Source organism: Maniola hyperantus, chromosome Z (genome assembly GCF_902806685.2).
Source record: "Maniola hyperantus chromosome Z, iAphHyp1.2, whole genome shotgun sequence".
Taxonomy (NCBI): domain Eukaryota; kingdom Metazoa; phylum Arthropoda; class Insecta; order Lepidoptera; family Nymphalidae; genus Maniola; species Maniola hyperantus.
The window spans coordinates 5113991-5135686 of NC_048564.1; the positions used below are offsets into that span (position 1 = coordinate 5113991).

A 21696-nucleotide genomic window follows, 5' to 3' on the forward strand; every position below is an offset into this window, starting at 1 on the left:
AATTACTATACAAATCATGCCCGCGTGGAATAGTGCCAAGAATACTGGCCGTATTTCCGCGCTGGACAGCCAGGCGTTAAAAATGAGCCTAAGTTCTAATTACAACCTGTACATCATACGCCTATTAGTATTAATAGGCTTATGATGTACCTAGTATTATGTATAAGTGAGTAAGGTACATTAATTAAGGATATTACAATCTATACAAATTACATATTCTCGAAGACATTACTTAGTCGCTCACAATAATTATAAAACAATGTGCTAAGCGATTGAAACTACTTTTAATTAGTTCATTAGAAATTAGAATGCAGGATAGAATTCAATGATAATTATATTTAATTGAGTATCTAAGGCCAAGGGTAGAATAAATACTTTTAAGATTACAAACCTAATGGCCCAAGATTTCATAGCAAATTTTCACGAAAACAAAGCAGACAGACAGACAGTAGACACACGTGCGTATTTTTAATATTAGTATGCAAGTATGGATAATTCTTCTTTCTTTTTTTAACAAAGTAAATTGGATTGTATGTTAAAGGTGCTACGAATCCAAGTAAGTACCTTGGTGAAGTTTTGTGTCACGCGATGATCACGCGTTGATGTCTTTTGTATGAGAGTTGCTTAAACTGCGGTTTTGTGATATTATTTTTGCTCCTCAATGCTTGAAGGCTAGTTTATAAATAATGCTGGATTATGCATGTACTTGCAGCAGATTGATTAAGACATAGAATGACATATAATATAATCTGCTGGGGTCAAAGCTGGCGCAAGTAGAGCAGTGGGCCACGGGCGTCGCTACGGATGTATTGTATTCTGATTCTGTCATATAATACGATATTATCGTATGCAGTCACCTTCGCCATTAGAAAAATGTATACAAAAATAAAATGTTACTTACATAATAATTGATGATACAAGTAATAAAACGCTCAATAAACTGGCTAAGGCTCTTATGAATTAGGAACGTCCATTTTAATAATTAAAATTAAGAACTATTTGTTTTACCTATTTTTTTTACAGTAAGTTTGATAAATACCTATCCCTCATCATAATTTTTCCAAGGAAAGAAAGAATTCAATCAAAAAATCATTTTCTGCCCGTACCTACCTCATAGACTTATTACCTAGTATAAGTAAGTAAATCATGCTTGAATTTCTACTTTAAACGTCGAAACAAACAAAAGGTTATTCAAACAGAATTTGTAACTAAGTATTATGAAAGAGTTTTATAGTATTATATTAACACAACGGAGCCATTGATATGATATCACATGCAAATATGAAACTATTGAAACAATTATACTATACCATTGAGTATAATGTCATAGGTACCTATTTCAAGAATCGGAATGCCACAGCATAGCGGATGTTTGATAAAAAATGTTCTATGATAAGTATTGTGCCATTGGATTCCAAATAACAAAACAGTTTTATCGATCGATGAGGTAAGTATATATAGGGGTCGTGAAAGAATCCACGAGGATTCTAAGCCTTGGAAGTTGAGCCAATGTAAAGAAGATTTGGAACAGCTATTTTGTGTTATAACTGTTTTAAGAAGATATTGACTTGCACTCTAGTTTTTTATTAACTATTGTGTCTCTTCAAGTGGATTTGCTGGGAATGTTATTTACTGATGCCAACCTCATGTCTATTACACCAACTAAGCTGATTATGGGCAATCCAAATTGATGCTTAAGTATTTTGGTATAAAAACTCTGTGTAGACACTACACATGGCCAGCGGTATCCGAATCCCATTTAGTGAGCCGCAACACCAACATGAGCTATACGCGTTTTGAATTTCTAGCAGAATTCATTAGAACTAGACGATCATTGAGTAGAGTAGTCCAGGATCTGAAAAAGATGTGGTGGTGCCAGTGGCTGCGAGGGTGAGTCGGTGGTGGAGAGCGGTGCGGGCGGGCGGGCGGAGCGCAGCGCGGCGCGATGTGGGCGCGCGGCTATAAGTAAGAGGCACGCGCGCCGCGGCGAGGTTAGTCGCCGTTCGGCAGTGCGTCGCCAGCGGTGTTACACCCCGTCTTAACCCCGGTGCGTCCCGACTCCCTCCGCAATCAGCGGTCCCCACACGCACTCGCCTTTCTCACACGACCGGCGATCCTCGCTTGCACAACCTAGTTCAAAACCGAAAGGTCGCCGCTATTGGCATTTAAACGCTCTTTGACATTAACGTTGCATTTAAATGTGCGATGCAGCTTCCTCGTTGAGCTTCACTGTCGCAACTGTGTGTCGTTTGGGAAAGGCGCGTGTGCTGACGTGAGGTTTCTGTTGCAGCCAGCAGCCAGAGTGAACAGGCCCGTGCGCTCCGCATACGCACTCCGCACGCAAGGCGCGCCACAGCTCTCATAGCTGACTCTCGCACTCGCCATGGACCCCAGGATAGCGCTGTGAGTACCTAGTTATAGTGCAACGATACTTTGCTAATATTTTAAAATATACGAAGTTACCATTTATAAGTAGCACATGTGTATAATTTTTGAGATTAGTGAAATTATTTATTCTAATGAATGCATTAAATAATCGGCATAATTATGTGACCATTTCGTAATATCATGCCGTAATTTTAGCACGATAACTTTCTAATAGGTAATAATTATGCTAAAAAAGCCAAATCAAAACCAGTCAGCGCGTATTGTCACTTTCATCGAATGTTTGCATAGGTGAATCGCGTGTACAGCTTTACGTAACCCGAAGTGCTGCCCACCGGGATACGAGGCATCTCATATGGGCGATACGGTGAAAATAATATGATCTGATTTCTCGTGTGGAAATCAGGTGTCGGTTGCCCAACGACAGGCAACTGACATCACGAATGAGGGCGCGTGTTTCTCAATGAAGGCTGCGAAATATTGCTTTTAAAATATGCACGACTAGGCGCACATTGTCTCAGCCCCTACCGCCCAGGCACGCTGTCGTGCCTAGGAAGCTCGAGAAAACAGGGTGATATTCTATTTACGGGTATCAGGGACGAATAGCCATCTATTGTTATTAAATAAATGTTTGAGTAACCACAAATCTGCGGCTTTATGCTAACGTTGTTTTATGCTTTCTTTCAAGGGAAGTTCCTCCATAGTAACTCCCTACTTATCTATGTAATTTTCCAGTAGAGTGGCTAGGTACTGTTTTTGACCTAAATACGTTGGCTTCACCTAATACAACACAGTCCGCAAAAATATATATTTTGTACTTAATTCCATAAACAATATTACTAATCTAGGTATTTATAATAATTGACAAATTGTATCAAAAACTACGGGGCGGAATATGGTGAATGGCGGTAAGCAATTCATTCGTCATCCTCGATTGATATTGTCACGAGTATTATAGTCCATACAAAATGAGAACTCACTCGCCATTTTAACTCTATGTGTCAACTGTCATGTCAAAAGTACGATTTTAGTCCTTATTTTAGAAGTGAACCATACTTTTGATATGACAGTTGACACATAGAGTTAAAATCGTGAGTGACTTCTCATTTCGTATGCATTATACTTCTATATTTGTATAAATTACCTAATTATCTAATAAATATGTAATCTATTTAATTAAATTTATTCCGGCAAAGAAGCTCAGAAATGCGATATAAAATAAAATACTAAATAATATTAAAATTATTTTTACTTAGACATTTATGCATAAAAAAATTAAAATTATGTTAATATTTATTGAGAGGCATAAAAGTAGAATCTATGACAGCTATTCGGTAATAGTGATCTAACCAACTATTGTCAAAACTCTCCAATACGGCTTTGCGAAACATGACTGTGCTAATAGGAGGTTCGGGTACCCAAACAAGATTCACACAGTTTAATATCGATTATGTAAAGGTTTTACGTTTTTATCATTTCTTAACTTTACAAAATATTTCATACTAGCTGATGCCCGCGACTTCGTCCACGTGGATTTAGGATGATAAAAATCCCATTGGAATTCTTTGATTTTCAGGGATAAAAGTAGCCTATGTCACTCTTCAGTCTCCAGGGTCTTTTTAACTATATCCATACAAAATAATCACGTCGATCCATTGCACCCCTCGCGCCTCTCAGTCTTTACCTGCCTTCTCCACTCCTGTCCCGTTAGCAAGTCACAGTTGAAATCCAATTTTTCATGGAACAATGCCGCAAAGTTTCTCTATCAATTAAAAAAGAAATTACGCAAATCGGTTCAGTAATCTCGGAGATTTCGGTGTACTTAGGTACATAGGTAGAAAAACACAACTCCTCCTTTTTTTAAAGTCAGGTAAAAATAGGTTCAGCTGTTCCGAAGCCCATTCAAACAGATAGACAGACAGACAGACAGACAAAAATTTTAAAAACGTGTGATTTAGCTATGGTAGGTACAGTTCAAATAACAATATGAGCTTAATATGAGGTTGATATTTCGAAATTACAGACAGACACTTCAATTTTATTTATTAGTATAGAAGTAGTACATTATCTAATATATTGAAGCCCCTTCGGCTTCGTAGTACGTTTAAAAATAATTAATTATTATTTTTAAACGAACATTTTCCGGTACAGTTCTCGCTATGAGATTAGTATGCATAGACTGAATTTAAGTTCCGGCGTGGATATTATCAATCGGAAACTTTACGATTGACGATAGCCCATACCAACCTTGAACTTTAAAATTCAAAAACCGGTCAGTTGCGATTCAGACTCGCACATGAAAGGTTCCGTAGCCATCGTACAAACCATCTACTTTTAACTTTTTTTATTTTGAATAAGCGGCCATTTTGAAATTCGCTAAGTTGGATTTTTATTATTTGCTTTTATACCGGCTATAGCACACTGTGAAAATTTTAACTCTCCACCTATTAGGGTTCATTAGATACACAAGCAGCGGAGACTTAGTGATAAGGTTCTATGGCACCCTTTCAGTACGGAACTCTAGATCATCTGTTACATTAATATTTTAGGACTTAAGTGACTACCTAAGTTACTAAGTTTAATAGACCAATTTTATTGAAATTCTATTTTTAAACTGAACGTTGAATACTTTTCGCAACAAGAAAACGGGTATAAAACTATTTCTTTTGAATGATTTGCCGATTTCAAGCCCATTTTGTACTAGCTATATATTAATTATCTACTTCAATTTATAAAAGGAAAAGCTGACTGCCTGCCTGATCTATCAGCACAGAACTACTGGACAGATCGGGCTAAGGCATGTAGATAGCTATTATGACGTAGACAGTCTCGAAGAAAGAATTTTGAAAATTCAAACCCTAAGGAGGTAAAATAGGGGTTTGAAATTTGTGTAGTCCACGCGGACGAAGTCGCGGGCATAAGCTGGTTTATCACGAAAGCAAGCTAACCTATCCATATATCAAATTTGATAAGGTTCTTTAAATCGGCATTGTTCATATAATTAATTATGTATAACATTGCATCAATGTCATTTTGTTTACTTAAGCACCCATGCTGCGTGAGATTTTTTTTACAAATACCTAACTATGATTGCGTTTTAAATGAATTTTAATGAGCACAATAATTTAAGCTAATTAAGAATAATTGGCACTTGAATACAACTATTGTATTACCAAACGGAAGTAGAGATTTCGTGATAATTTATACAATATCTAAATTCTAAATAGGCAGAATTGGTATAGTTATAAGTTACTTGATGACTTGCGATATCATTCACGTAGATTCAGGCTTTTTAAGGATACCCTTAGAATCTCTCAAAATCGATTTCTTAAACTACTTACAAACAACTCTGGAACTACATACAAAATACAGCGCGGAAATGCAGCCAGTATTCTTGGCACCATTCCACGCGGGCTTGAATTGTACAGTATTTAGATAAGGCTAGCTTTAAGTTTTATTGTACCTAATAAAAAAGTGACATTTCATTGTTAAAAATGCACATAAATCCGAAAAGTTAGAACTGCTTACCTGGGATCGTCCACCTTCCGTATAGAAGGCTGACGTCTTAGCTACTAGGCTACCACTGCTTTATAAAAGTATGGATAGAAAACTTCAAAGTGGATTTCAATGCGGTTTTCACCATAATTAAAAACAAATCACGAGAAACACATAATACTAAACATTCACATTCAACGCGGAAGAAGTTGCGGCCAGCAGGTAGTCTGAGATAATAAGCGATTTACACTTGCGACCACATGTCGTCATTGTATTGTTTCACTTTCGCTGTTAAAAGAAAACTCACTTTTAACATTTTGTCATCGCTTGTACGCGATTCTGAATCTCTTTTTGAATACAAATATGTACCTACATATCGGAATTTCTCCGATACAGATTCGGGCGTACGTAACTCTAAGAGGTGAAAAGAAAGTTGTAATAGATAGTTTTACCACGTTTACTAGTAAGCGGGTACATAACCGCATTTAACAGTAATCGCACGAATCTAACAATAAATAGTTGACGATAACAATTAACATTTCTCGCACCGTGAAAGTCGTTTTCAAGATGTCAATATTTACTTACCTACTTGGATTAATTGTTTCAAGTAATTGTATAACTTGCCATGACAGCCTAGTGGTTAAGACGTCGAGGTTGTGATTCGATTCCGGTCTCTAACTTTTCATAGTATTTTAATAAAGAATAAAACTTATTTTCACGGTAGAGAAAAACACTGTGAAGAAACCTGCATGCCTTCTCATTAAAGAGAGAAGGCCTGTGCCCAGCTGTGGACTGGCGATAGGTTAATCATGATGATGACGATGAATTTTATAATGTTTAACTCTAGTATTAGTCAGTTTAATTATAATTATACCATCAAAAAAATGAAGGTTGTTTTATGACTATACTTACTTGTTCGGTAATAATACGTAAAAATATTAATTTATAAAACACAGAAATTTCCTTTGCGGAAATTGAGGCAGGTACTTAAATGCCGACTTCATTTCCTGTTCAATATTTAGAACTTTATTTTGTCTTAAATATTTTAATTACCAACGCGAACTCATACTAATTACTTACAAATACAATATTTTAAATTTGAATGAATGATGGTATCAAGTATGTACATGTTCGTGCGAAAATGTGTCTGTCTGTTGTTTTCACAGCTCATCCGTACAACCGATTTTGACGAAATTTAGTACAAACATAACTTGTGTCTCAAGAATGGATGTAGGCTACTTTTGTCCCAGAAAATTAAAAAAAAAGGGGTCCCACGGGATTTTGAAAAAATCTGAACCCCCGTAGGTGAAGACGTGGGAATCATCTAGTTTGTACGGGGATAGCTCGCATTCTGGAGACGGAATAGACTATTTTTAATCTCGAAAATTGAAAGAGTTCCACTGGATTTTAGAAACCTAAATCCACGCGGACAAAGTCTCGGAACATCATCTAGTTAATAAATAAAAAAGTCATTTATCACTACCCATATTATAAATGAGAAAGTATGTTTGTTCGTTGGTTTGTTAGTTTGTCCTTCAATCACATCGCAACGGAGCAACGGATCGACGTTATTTTTTGCACGGGTATAGTTAAAGACCTGGAGAGTGACATAGGCTACTTTGATTTTTTTAAAACCTAAATCCACGCCTACGAAGTCGCGGGCATCAGCTAGTTGTGTATAAGTTATAGCTCTAGGATGTACTTAAGTTGTAAACATAAGTTTCTAATAATTGTAAGTTTCTAATAATGATCGACATTCTGTGAAGCACTCACATTGTAAATATATGTAGCTATTGAATTAATCGTATTAGGCCAAACCACATGCCGTAACGGTTTCTTGGATACATAATTTTAAGTCAAACATTTGAAAAGCGATATAATTGTCAACTGCCATTTGCTTGCGGATATCCCCCGGCTGCGCGAGTTTCCCCGGGTACACCGGTGTTGCAAGTCTCCTCATAGAGCCGGACCGGTCTCGTCCGCTCTCGCATCATCGCATCTCGTCTTCATCTGACCTTCACTTTCGCTTTTAACACGTACATGAATAGGCGGACGTGAAAAACTCCTGCCGTCTACCCATTAACGATGCTAAGCTGTTAGAAATGTGTTTTATGACTTCAGTGTACATAATATTATCTAATATCGTTATCCTAATCAAAATATATGTCCTATATAGATACTAGCTGATGCGCCCCAAGTACTCTCGAGTGAAATTTTTTGAAACCGATGAGAGCATGGAATTTCCCAAAATCCTGAAACGTATTTCTTTATTTTCGTCCGAAAGTCGAAATATCAACCAATGCTCATGTAGGTATACAGCTTAAAAAAATGACGAGCTTTCATGCTTTCATCATCTAATTAAGGGATGGAATTTCCAAAACTCATTTCTTACCTTCCTTTCCACTCTGTTGAACCTCGATCAGTATGGTCGTCTAGTGGAAGGCTTAGGCCGAAGCTAGTTACCACCCTACCGGCAAAACCGCGCTGTCAAGCGATTTAGCGTTCCGGTACGATGCCGTGTAGAAACCAAAGGGCAGGGGGTTTATTAAAAACAGTCATACCCCTTCCAGGTTAGTCTGCTTCCATCTTAGACTGTGAGATTGCAGTCAAGGGCTAACTTGTATCTGAATAAAAAAAGACCTAAGCCCTTTATGGGCACAATGATGATGATTCTTGACTGTCACATGACATGATTCAGGAGGTCAGACGCATTTTCGATCAACTGAAAATTATGTGTCAAATTTTGCGAGGAGATGTTAATGCTCCAGAACTTCATGACCAACTGTGTCGCATACGTGTCCCTGAATCCAATAGTAATCTTCGTCCACGAAAAAATAAACTTTTCGTGGTCCCACATCATCGCACTGTTGCTAGATCTATGTCACCTATACCCCGTTCATTAGCATCGTTCAACGCGCTTTTGGACAATAATGCTCAATGGGACCCATTTAATGATGGGTCTATAATACTGGTTCGGGAGTAACTGAAGTACGCTGAGAGCATTACATGAATATGTCATTCAATGTTCTCAGCGTACATATTCAAAATCCTTTGATCTTTTATCGTTTTGAGTTTTTTTTTTTTTTTCTATATATTTTATCGTTTTGTATTTTATGTCTTTTTTCTTGTACCTTTATTTGTATTTAAATTTATTATTAATCATCTAGTTAGTGTAAGTGGCACTGCCGTTCGAATTAGATATAAAATAAATAAATAATAATAATGATTTTCCTGTTAATGTAAAGTATAAACCGGTATGCGGCTAAATTAATTTAAAAAATAATTTAATCGAGAAGATCGATTCAAATTCCGATTTCCGACACAGTGGGGTTATTTCAAACATCGCAATCATTTCAAAAGCTAAGTTGCGTGTGCGCTGCGTCATATAAAATTATCTTGCAAACAAACAGTTGCGAAACTGCAATTGTCTAATGTCTAGTGGGATCGTAGACTTTAGACGTTAGAGGCTTCATCATCCCATCCGCAGACGCCGCAGCCTTCCTTCCCACTAGCGCTTTCGCCTCCAAACATGAAGTCATCACAATAGTATGGCATCCGTTATTGAACAGACTGACTAATTACGTAACTATTTATTGACAATAGTTCTACTATTTTGCTGCATTGTAATTTAAGAGTAGAACTTTAACATGGAAAGTTTTTGATTATTCTTAGTATCAGTCAGTATATATATCAACCCATTTGTGTTCACTGCTGGACCTATTTAACCAACCTTCCCGAGAGCGCACCATCACACTCGGTTCTCGTTCCACTTCCTTAAGTATACTAGAACCTAATGCACTTTTAATAGGATTATTTTTCTTTGAAAAGTTCCACTGTAGAGATAGAGTATAAACTCTACTCAAGACAAAACCAGCCAATTGCAATTCAGACTCATGTACCAAGAGTTCCGTACTCGGGTATTTTTTCGACATTTTGCACAATAAATCAAAACTAAGTAATAAGCAAAAAAATATAGTAATCACGTTGTATTAGGACAACGCCTTAAAAGACGCTGAGTGATTATCCAGGTTCTATTTTTAAATTAAGAAGCTATTTATAATTTTCACGTCTCGTAATTTGCTTGAGCTCCACTTAATTTTTAATTAAGACCTGATTAAGGCGCATTTTCTAAATTGATTAATTTACTTGTTATTGTCGTTGAATTCTTATACATGAGTCACTGCCATAACCAAGTACGTTCAAAATAGTGTTCGGTATTGCCCAGTGAATAATGAGTAGGTATAGTGTAGTGCGGGTGGTTTGATTCTTTGCACTTTCTACATCTAGTGGAGCGATATGTCAAGGGCAGCCGGTGGCGGCGACAGCGCGGCAGGTCACGACCCATCAGCACCCGCTAATCCTTCCACGGTTACGCAACTACCGAAACACGTTGACTCCACTACAGCTCGATTATTATGACCTATTCACCAATCAACACGACTAGCATCATCGAACCTGTTTTGAAGCCACCGCTCCGCCGCCGACAAATGTTTTTCGCAACTCAATAGCTTCAACGCGCTCAGGCTTGTAGCGCTAAATTATTGCAGGATTTTCTTCACACGTGCACCTTTACTTACACGTTATAAAACTAAATAAAATCGTAGCGTAATTTAGCAGTATCGAATTCATCGATGTCGAGCTAAGAATGCTAGGTTATACCTTCGATTACTTATTTCCTGGTTTGACAAAAAACTAAACTTGTATAGATTTTCTTGAAAATAAACTCGTTGGCAATCGGTGCACGGTTTTAATTTTCTGTCGGATTAAATGTGGCCTTGAGATAGATGCTTCTTAAACTGATGATAATGATGCAAGCTTTGAGGCTAACACTAACGATAAATATTTCGACACTAATTTGTAGGTTACCAATAAAACTAATGAGGCAATGATACTTCAATAAAGGACAAAATTAATGATTTCTTGTCATGCATATGTGTCCGTTAGTAGGCAATTTATATGTCAAGTAGCAAGAAACTGGAAACTACCTAATGGTATTCAATCTGAATGACCTTCCGCAAGCTCAGAATACCTACGGAGTTCTTTATTTGGCAAATTCCTAAACTTGATATTTTATTAAATTACAAATCTTGTTTTAGAAGCGGTTTGAACAGTTTCTAATGTGGTCGACGGATATCTACAAAACTAAAATTATTTTTAAATACATGTTTATGGAAATTTGAAGCTGGAGTACTTATTTCAAATATTGGTCAAATAATAATTTAAATCGTTTTGATAACGTGTTATGTAGAGTAGGTAATAATTTTGTATTCGCACATCTTATAAATATAAAATTAGACGCGTAGTAATCCGGTGCAGGCAACATAATCTTTGCGCAAGTAAACTAAATATTATATCATAATCTTTCGTCAGATAAAGCATCGCCTGCTGTGAGCAAACGAAGACGTATTATAATAATACTGACATTGGGCTACGTTTGTTGCAACAGCGGCAATAAGTAGGTCCGGGTTCACTCCCGATAAGGTGGATGAGAACATAATGTTTTGTGCGTCCTCATCTTATAAGAATCAATTTCGGCATCGACCAGTTTCACTTTCCAGCCGACGACCTTTTGAGGAATGTGCGGTGAGATAACAGATGAATAAAACATTATGTATGTATATATTGTTTCGTTACAACTCACTTGTTCTCTCCACTGCATTCCTTCAACTATCAGTAATCGACAAATAAAAATCTTCTTTAAAGTTTAAACAGGAACTTCGAAAGGTTGGCTACATTTCAGTGAATTCATATTTCTTGCAATACCTTGTGCTTTTGGAGACCGAAAGCTCAGCTACGCGCGTGAGTGGAACAGTTCTTTGACCTTGGCTCTTTCTACGTCCATGGTCTGCGATAGTTGTTACGCAATAATTATTGCTCTCAAGGATTTTAATCTACTGTTTTTGGATTATATTTAAATTATACGAGAATATTATTTAATGATGCGATAAAATTTCATTACATCTATTGAAATACATATATTATATTACATTTAAATACTTTTTTCACATCCATCAAGCATACTAAGTATGTTTTAAAACAAAATCGTTAGGGAAATTTTCTCTCTTTTTCCATTGAGAATCATCACATGAACTTATCGTTAGTCCACTACTGAGCACGAGTCTCCTCTCAGTATGAAAAGTTATGGCCATAGTCCATAAGCCAAGGATTAGCAGATTTCACCCACCTTTGGGAACTTCTATCTTTCGGAGCTATGCGCTATGTTTTAGGTAATGAAATATCACTTGCTTTAGCGGTGAAAGAAAATATACGTAATAATCCGATTTTTTTTTGATTAGAATCTCGGATTGACGACCTCCCTGGCGCAGTGGTAAGCGCTGTGGTCTTATTAATGGGAGGTCCCGGGTTCGATACCTGGCAGGGATTAGGAATTTTATAATTTCTAAATTTCTAGTCTGGTCTGGTGGGAGGCTTCGGCCGTGGCTAGTTACCACCTTACCGGCAAAGCCGTGCCGCCAAGCGATTTAGCGTTCCGGTACGATGCCGTGTAGAAACCAAAGGCGAATGGGTTTACTAAAAACTGCCATACCCCTTCCAAGTTAGCCCGCTTCGATCTTAGACTGCATCGTCACTTAACACCAGGTGAGTTTGCAGTCAAGGGCTAACTTGTATCTGAATAAAAAAAAACGATTAATTAAGATAATGACATTATAAATACTATCCGTCCCGGCTTACTCACGTGTGTAGTCGACGTTAGCCCGACTAGTTTCTAACCCATCCGGGGTCCTTTTTCAAGGGAGGGAAACTAGTCGGGCTAACGTCGACTACACACGTGAGTAAGCCGGGACGGATAGTATTTATAATGGAAATCACTCACGGTAGTTTAAACGCTAAGATAATGACATACTTAATAATACATATGTTCAAAGAATCTTATGCGTTTACCGAGACATGTCATGTTCTATGAGGTTTAACAGAGGTGCGGCGTATTGCCGCGGCACTTACGCATGAACAGTTCCTGTTTACGAAACATGTTTCATGTTGGCATTGTGGTAAAAGTTGAATTTCTGCTCGAGGAAGCGTAAGTGTTTGTTAAGAAGGCGAAGCTTACCTTGGAATGCCTATCTTGTGGTTTCAGTCGCCACAGGGTTTCAGGAAAATCATCGAAATTTCCAAGAAAATTGTCTTGGAAAATTGAACTTGAATGTAGGTAATGTTGAGGACAAGAAAAAGAAAACCTAGCCTGGTATGTTTTACGATACGATGTTTCACGCATATTGTTAGAATCGTCATCATCATCATTATCAAAGAGTATACGTCCACTGCTTTGGTAGTTGGGACCCTCTGTTCCCCTGCGAATATCCTAATTTCTGATTTTATCGAGAAACTCCAAGTACAGCTTTCTCTACTCCCCGCCATCGATTTTCAGAACGTCTTCCGTCAATTACAATAGTTTTCGAACAGTTTTAACCGGTTTTTATGTAGACATATGCCGTCAGCCTCGAAAGTCTCGTCTCAGCGTATTCTTCGTTTCACAATCTGTAGATAAGGCATCCTCATGTTACGTAGAACGTAGGTAGGTGTAAGTATTTTAATTCTAGCATATTGCCAACTGTAAATTGTAGAAGCTGTGATAGCCTAGTGGTTAAGACGTCCACCTTCCAATCGATAGTTGGGGGTTCGATCCCGGCCACGCACCTCTAACTTTTCGGAGTTATGTGCGTTTTAAGTAATTAAAATATCACTTGCTCTAATGGTAAAGGAAAACTAAAAATTCTTCTTGTTATCCTTATTTGTTATACCTACCTAATTATTTCTCTTTACGTCATATGTTTCTCACTGTTTAGAATGGTGATCTCCCCCAATAATCTCTGGTCAGTCTTTCTGAAGAAAGCAATTTTTAAGAAAAATAAACAGTTACAAAAGTGCATGAAAGCATTGTTGTTACTGTGATTTATTTTAAAAACTGATTAATTTGCATGAAATCTGTTTTTATTTCCTTATATAAATAAATGAGTTAAACATTCATTTAGCGTCTTGCCAGTAATATTTTCGTGTCAGGCGTGGACGCGCAGTGCGTGCTGTGGGTACTCACTGGGTGTTGAGATTCTGCGCACACGCAAGTTCGATGCGACGTGCGACATTATTAAGCCTTAAGCAGACAGAAAGCGCGATAGTAGCGATGCATGGAGTCAGCGGAGACGGCCGGCCCGTCCACAAAGGCGAACTGGGCGACGACAGTCTAGGGCGCATGAATTTGGGGGCGGGCGGCATGGCGAGCGTATGGGACAGATTTGTCAGTGCGAGTTGACTTGTAAGTCTCTTCTGTGTAGCGCTAACAATAGAAAATTTATTTTTTTTTAATTTCTTTCTATCAACGCCAATACATTATATCTACCACCTTTCTGATTTCTTTCATTTTAAAAAATTCACTTTCCAAAAATTTACTTGAACATGCTCGCGCCGGCACTGGACACTGACCACCTGACGGAGCGCTACGGCAGCAGCATGCGAACTTCATATACTTATAAATTCGCGTGACGCTGCCGTCACGCGTTGTGTTTGTCCAGGGCTTTACCCTGTTAAATACGTTTCCCGACGCTGTTGCTTCATGACTGGCGCCTTTATATTTAATGGTTATTAATCATCTGGGTGACTGAACTTGTCGGGCTGACGCAAAATTCCTTGATAAGTACTTAATAAATATAAAATGATCATTTTTATTTCAAACTAAATAGTAACTAACTAATACTCGGTATGTGTTTCAATGCAACTAGTGCGCCGCCTGTCGTACGTTGATAACACGGGGTCTATCAGAAACCCGCGTGTGCCGACATGGACCGTCGTCGGTACATATTACGCGGACACATAGTTAACATTAATTTTATTACACACGCAAGCATTAATTTTATATATTATAAGACCTCAAATCGTTGTATTCGGTGGCACCGCTGATAGAGAAAGCAGATTATACGAGTTGCAGGCTCACTACACAAATCAGCTACAATTAAAAAATAACATTTACTATATTTATTTTTATTATTTATGTACCAAAATTGTAGTTACAAAGTAATAATAAATTAAGTTACATTGGAAATGCTTATCTCTAAACAGAGATTTCTTTCAGCTTCCCATTCAAGGTTCCTATACTCATGCTCGGAATATAAAGAAAGTATTACGTAGAGTAAGAGTAGTATCACGGTTTCTCTCTTTTATGCAACTCATTCCTCCTTTAGAGGTGAGTTTTTGTACGAATTATTTTCTTAATAAAAGTCCACACCCTAACCTGTTCACCAAATTTTAAGTCTTTGAACTTGAAATTTGATTCTGATTGACGAGGCCACCTAAAGCCATTAGTACTTACAGGCATTATGGCCTGAGATAGGTATCTTAAGTGGATGACGTATTTTGCATTTATATTAAGTATATCTTACAGATTAGGACGCAGGTTGTTTATTTAGAATAAATTAAAATGATATTCGATGCGGCTAAATGGAACTTGTACAAATTTTAAACGAAATAAACGATTAAAGAAATGAAACAAAACATCCGTTTTATCGTGTTGCAAAATCGGTTGAAGACGCTAAAAACAGAATGTCAACATTTTTACGTAAATCATGTTGCGTGAACCAGCATCTAAATAATTAAAAATTGGTTTTCCGCTGCTTAATCAAATCACTACTTACTAATATTACAAAATAGGCCAAAGTGTGTTTGTTTATTGATTTTCAATCACACCGCAAGAGAACAACCAATCAATTTAATTTTAATCTAATTTAAACAATTTTATTGTTAACAAAATTACAGAGAGTAAGAATACTGGATACAATTAAAAACAAGTGGCGACTTAATCACTAAAGTGATCTCTTCCGGTCAACCCATACTTAAGAACTTATATAGAACTGTAGACGAACGCAATGCAATGGGATTTTTGCGCAAGGGATAGCCTGGAGTATGACTTCGACTACCTTTTATCCGGAAAATTGCAGAATTTAGGACCATGGGATTTAAAAGTTGAAAACCTAAATTCACGCGGATGAAGTTGCGGGCAATATCTTTTTTTTTTTTTGATATTTCAAAGCTTTCTGCAATCAGTTATTGGATGGACTTTTATCAGATTTTTATGAGTGCATTCAAGGTTGAGAGAAGGTCACTCCATCAAGAAACTCTTCTCATAATGCTTTCGCTGGCTTTAGTGTGTACTTGACAGTTCTTCTACTGTGACTCTTTTCAGCCTACTAACTCTGCTGCATGTGGTAAGTGACACTGCCAGACTATTTGCATGGACTTCAAGACTGGCCTTATGTTTCTTTGCATTAATATTTATTTCTTCTTTAATTGTGGGCATTGCAAGATATTCGTGTATTTCTGTTGTTTTGGTAAACCACGGGGCATTGAGTATTGTGCGAAAGACTGTATTTTGATATCGCTGTAGTATTTCTATTTATGTTAGAGTTGCTGGCTGTGCCCCACAACTCCAAACCATATGTCCATACAGGTTACTAGGAATAATAGGAAGCCCTTATATATGAGTACTTTGTTATTGAGTGATAGTCTAGAGTGTCTGCCAAGTAACCACATTAGCGATCTAGTGCGAATACGCAGCTCTTCTCTCTTTTTTTTAATATGTGTTTGCCATGTTTGCCTTCTATCAAGATGCATACCAAGGTACTTGGCAACATTACCAAGTGGCAGAGTCTCGTTACCAAGTTTCACCTGTGGGCAATCTTCGGGTCTAAGCGCAAAGGTTCAATATTTAGTATCTAAATAATTTGCACGGCTGTAGAGTGACTAAGCTTTCATATTTCGAAGGTAAGTTTAGGTAGGTAGGACCTTATTTTGATCGGTAAATACCTCCGAGACGTAGCTGCAATGTAAATTATGTACGACTAGATAGGCACAAGGTTGCCAACTCATAATTCTATTCTTTACTTGCTAGCTGAAGGTACTTAAGCTATATAGCAGAGTATATTGAACATACTTACTTAGTATGATATCACTATCATAGTTTAACAATATTTTTGAACAATAATTTACTTATTTTACCTTATGGCACTTTTACCCTGGGGCCATGGAATATAAGTTCTAGTTTTTTTTACGAAACATTTCACGGCGATTAATAGCCTCATCTGGTGACAGAATGGCTGGCTCATTTTTTGTGCAACGGATCAGCCTGGCTGTCCAGCGCAGAAATGCAGCCTGTATTCTTGGCACCATTCCACGCGGACATGATTTGTACAGTAATTAGAGATAAGAGCTTATGCTCGCGACTTTATCCGCGTGGCCTACACAAATTTCAAACCCCTACTTCACCCCCCTAGGGGTTGGATTTTCAAAAATCCTTTCTTAGCGGATGCCTACGCCATATAGCTATCTGCATCATGCAGACTGCATGGCAAATTTCAGTCCGATCCGTCCAGCAGTTTGACCTGCGCGTTGATAGATCAGTCAGTCCTTTTCCTTTTTTTTTTTTTTTTTTTTTTTATTTATTTAGATTATCAATTTAAAAAAACTTATGGTTTATTTTATTAACATAAAATAGTTTATGTAATTAGAAAAGGCAGTTGTGCTTGACTCTTATTACTTCTATTGTTGTAAGCACGCTGTAACGTGTAATTACGTGTAACAATCGTAGTGTTAGATTGCAATCATGTATTTACATTGTTCGAACGTACCTACATTGTTTGTTTCAGACATTTTTAAGGAATCGACACACTTATTTTCAATACCTACATCGTGGATATAATCTGTGTGAAAAGTTGTTAGGTATGAGTTTATTATTAGCCGCTTCATTTCCTGAAAAATTATTCGTAAATGCCTTATCAGCAATTATAAAGTATAACTTAACAAATACGTAAATACTTATACATAAGTATCAATATATTCCAGTGTCAATAGTATTCAACGAGCGCTTTTTATATCTTTTTTAATGGACAGGTAAAGAAATTATGCGCAAATATGCAAAAGAGTTCTCGAAACGACTTTAAAAGCAGTAAAATTTATGGATTAGGAGTGTTTTTGTATTTAGAAATCAATGTGTCAAGGTCTCATCTTTATCTCTACGATTTTATTTCATTTTCAAGGAGTCTTTTTGTTTGAATTACGTAATTTTTTTATTAAAACTTTAAAGTTTTTCCTATTTAACAAGTCAATTAAGTAATGAGTCTATTTTTTGTATCTACAGAATACATAATGAGTAGAATTGGAAAATACATTTAATTATAAGTAGATGATGGCCGCGCCTTCCTCCTTAAAAATCTCGTGGGAACTCTTGGATTTTCCGGGGTAAAATGTAGTCTATGTCTTTTTTCGGAATGCAAGCTATCTCTGACTAGACTTACGTACAGATCGGTTAAACAAATGGTCCGTGAAAAGCTAGCAGATAAACAGACAGACAGACCACACTTTCGCATTTATAATATTACTAGCTGACCCGCCTCGGCTTCGCTCGGGTAGAGTTTAAAAACTTGAGATGTAGGTTCAATTTCCAAAAATCCTGGAATCCATATTTCTTCATTTGTTACCGAAAACCCAAATACAAATTTTCACGCAAATAACTTGAAAAATGACGGACTTTCATACAAACTTTCATCCCCTATTTAACCCCCTTGGTAGTAGAATTTCCAAAAATCGTGAAATACGTATTTATTTATTTTTAACCGAAAGCTTAAATACCAATTTTCATCAAGGTAACTTCAAAAATGACGGACTTTCATACAAACTTCCATCCCCCATTTAACCCACTTAGGGGAAGAATTTCAAAAAATCCTTTCTTAGTGGATACCTACTCGTTACAAAGAACACATCCTCAAAATTCCATGTTTCTAGGACCAGCGGTTTAGGCTGTGCGTTGATATATATGTCAGTCAGTCAGTCAGGACTTTGAATTTTATATATGTATATAGATTTTTATTGTGCCTATGGACATGGATATCGATTATTATAATTCAAATAAGTAGGTAAACTTTAGTTGTCCAAACTCTTTGGAATTTGTGTGCTACGTCAAGATCGAGTTAGCTGAAGAACAAATGCGTAACCCATATTGGTTTTTAGGGTTCCATACCCTAAGGGTCAAAACTAACTAACAACTGGGTGCCCTTTTACTAAGCCTCCGCTGTCCGTCTGTCTGTCTGTCAGCGGGCTGTACCTACTGTCATGCACTGTAATAAGTAGAGAGTTGAAATTATCAGTGTGTTTTTCTATTGCCATTATAACAGCAAAAAATAAAAAACGAAGAAGGCGTACTTCAAAATAGTCGCAATGCAAATTAAAAAATACGTAACTACAGTATATCTTGTAAAAGATACGGAACTCTTCGACTGCAAGTCCGACTCGCAGTTGACCGGTTTTTTGTTAATGAAGTACAGTTTTGCACTAATTAGTAGCTAAGTATGGCATTAGGGTTCAAATCACGAGCAACGACGTGTTAATTGCAACGTGACCAAAATGCTACTAAGTATAGTACGCAACAGGTCGAGATGGCAATCGGGGTGAGGACGCGCCGCACACCCGCACAGCCCCCGCGCTAACCCGGTGTGAGTTAGCGTGGGTGACGTGAGGGTGAGCGGGGTGACCCCCCGCCTCATACCCCGATTGCCATGTCGAGCTGTCGCGTAGTATAGGTATGCCTAGGGTTGATGAACCATGATACCGTAAGGCGTGACGAGACCTGGTGAATTATCGTCGGTCCATCACTTTTATTAATGAGACATCCAACGTGACTACTGATTTTTTACTAAGTATATCTTATTGACAAAGAATTTGCTTAAAATTAATTGTTAGGGTTGCGTACCCGAAGAGTGCCCACGGGACCCTAGCTATTATTAAAACTCCACTGTCCGTCCGCCTACTGAGTCTACTGAGTCCGTAAAGAGACAGTAGCAAATTTGTATTTGAAGTCACCGTCAGTATTTCTATTCGCCCTCAAGTTTTCGCACATTTCAGTACATATTATAATTTAAATTAATTTTTACTAGTTTAATTACATGTCTTTTTAAAATGGTTGTGACGCAGTGACGCACAACCGGACTGGACGAAATCACAAGGGTTCTTTGTTTCACTACGGGACCCTAAAAAGGAATTCTTATGGACTGGACTGGACTACACTGCTCGCGATTTTTCCCCGTTATATCCACCGGCTCTCTGCGACTCGCTTGATGGCATTCATCCACCAAGTGAAGGATCACCAAGATTATTCTTTCAGGTGCTTGTCGCCGTTCCAACACCTTGGGACCCGAACGTTTATCGATTCTTCGAACTATGTGCCCTGTGCATTGCCATTTCAGCATTACTCTACAACTTTCAATAGGTTTAAGTACTTATACGTTGGCAATTTCGCTTTAACTCCGCTTTCAAAATTGTTACGTGTGTGCAATTAATAAGTGAGTAGATATAACGGTCTATTTGTAAAAATCAAATGCAATTTCTTAGGAAACTACTATCTATATGCATTCGTCTGTTTCACACATATGGACAACTGAAAGAGACAAAAACACCGGCAATTGGCTACGCTTACATATTTGCCCCCGTACATTCACCGGTGACCTCGGATCACGAGCTATATGACAAACCAGACCTTGTCTTACGATACAGATTTACAATACCTACATTTACTGTCGCCAATGCACTCCACGTTTTTATCACGTGAATAGATGATGCAGGAAGTACTTATGCTCACCATATACAGTCGGCGTGAGGTAAAATGAGCCCTGGACGGGATGTGTGTGTACTGGCCACGGGTACCCTACTTTCCTATAGCGCGAGGAGCTTAGGTTGAATGACGAAACAATAACGTGCTGGCACAGGCTACGTAGGTACTCCCGCTGTCGTGCCTAGCTCTATGCTACCAATAAATTACGCACTGCGCAGGTTCAAGGTCTGCTGGTAAGCTGACTCCAAAAATATCCATTGAGTTTCTATTTTAATTTGAACCTGAGGCGGTCCAAACTATAAAGCAAAGGACGATGCACTTTTTGCAATTTTTTCGACTGACACAAGACTATACCTTATCTTATTTTACAATACATAATTAATTGCTTGTAAAGTAGCTGTTGTTACTTTACTGCTATTAATTAAAACTATTAAGTAGACTTTTACCACCCATGAATAAAAACATTACTGCATACAAAGCCGTGCGGGAATATCCGTATTCGCACTAGTGCGGGAATAAAATGCCCACCACACGACACGGCTGTCTCAGAGCCGCCATCTTTATTTATGTGTTGTTTTTTAATAGTGCCAAATAGTTACTACGATAAAATATTAAAAAAAGCTGTTTCTTACTAACGAATCCATTATTTTAAGTTTTCAAGAATGGAATTTCGCGCACGTTTGTTATTTGTTAGTTATTTTAAATCTTAAATGCCAAGGTCATTTGATGAAACCACAGGTATAGTCCGTACAAAATGAGTTCTCACGCGCCATTTGAACTTTATGCACGTCAACTGCCAAAAGTACAGTTCACCTTTAAAATAAGGACTAAAGTTGTACTTTTGATGACAGTAGACACATAAAGTTGAAATGGCGCGTGAAAACTCATTTTGTAGGTACGCATTATTGATGTTGAACTTATTTGACTTATCCAGTTTTTTACTGTTTTACTCACATATGTACCACCTATTGTAAAACGTTGTATGATACAAGTGTCACAGTGTGCATTGAAAATTACACTCTCGGCGCTATTTAATACGAGACGGTAATTGAAATTTGCGCCCCGACTCTTATTTTCATTATGCCGCACTTGTAACATAGATAATAATAGGTACCTACGTCCACTCTTCTGATTTAATTTTTTCCATTACAATAATGGAACATAGTCAATAGTCTTCATAACATGCTTCTATCTTGATAATAATCGAG

General features: G+C 37.5%; 1 protein-coding gene across 4 annotated transcripts in view; it reads left to right on the forward strand.

Annotated features, from left to right (window-relative positions):
* The first annotated feature begins 1995 nt into the window (after window positions 1–1995).
* LOC117995834 (proteoglycan 4-like) overlaps window positions 1996–21696 on the forward strand; it is a 46156-nt gene continuing 26455 nt past the window's right edge. For 3 of the 4 annotated variants that reach the window (XM_034983852.2, XM_069509049.1, XM_069509050.1), the window contains exons 1-2: window positions 1996–2047; window positions 2291–2403. In XM_034983852.2, the coding sequence (XP_034839743.1) occupies window positions 2384–2403 (20 nt within the window). In that variant the 5' untranslated portion in view covers window positions 1996–2047; window positions 2291–2383. Of the gene's footprint in view, window positions 2149–2290; window positions 2404–21696 lie in introns of all 4 variants that reach the window. The other variant, XM_069509048.1, reaches the window with a different exon arrangement.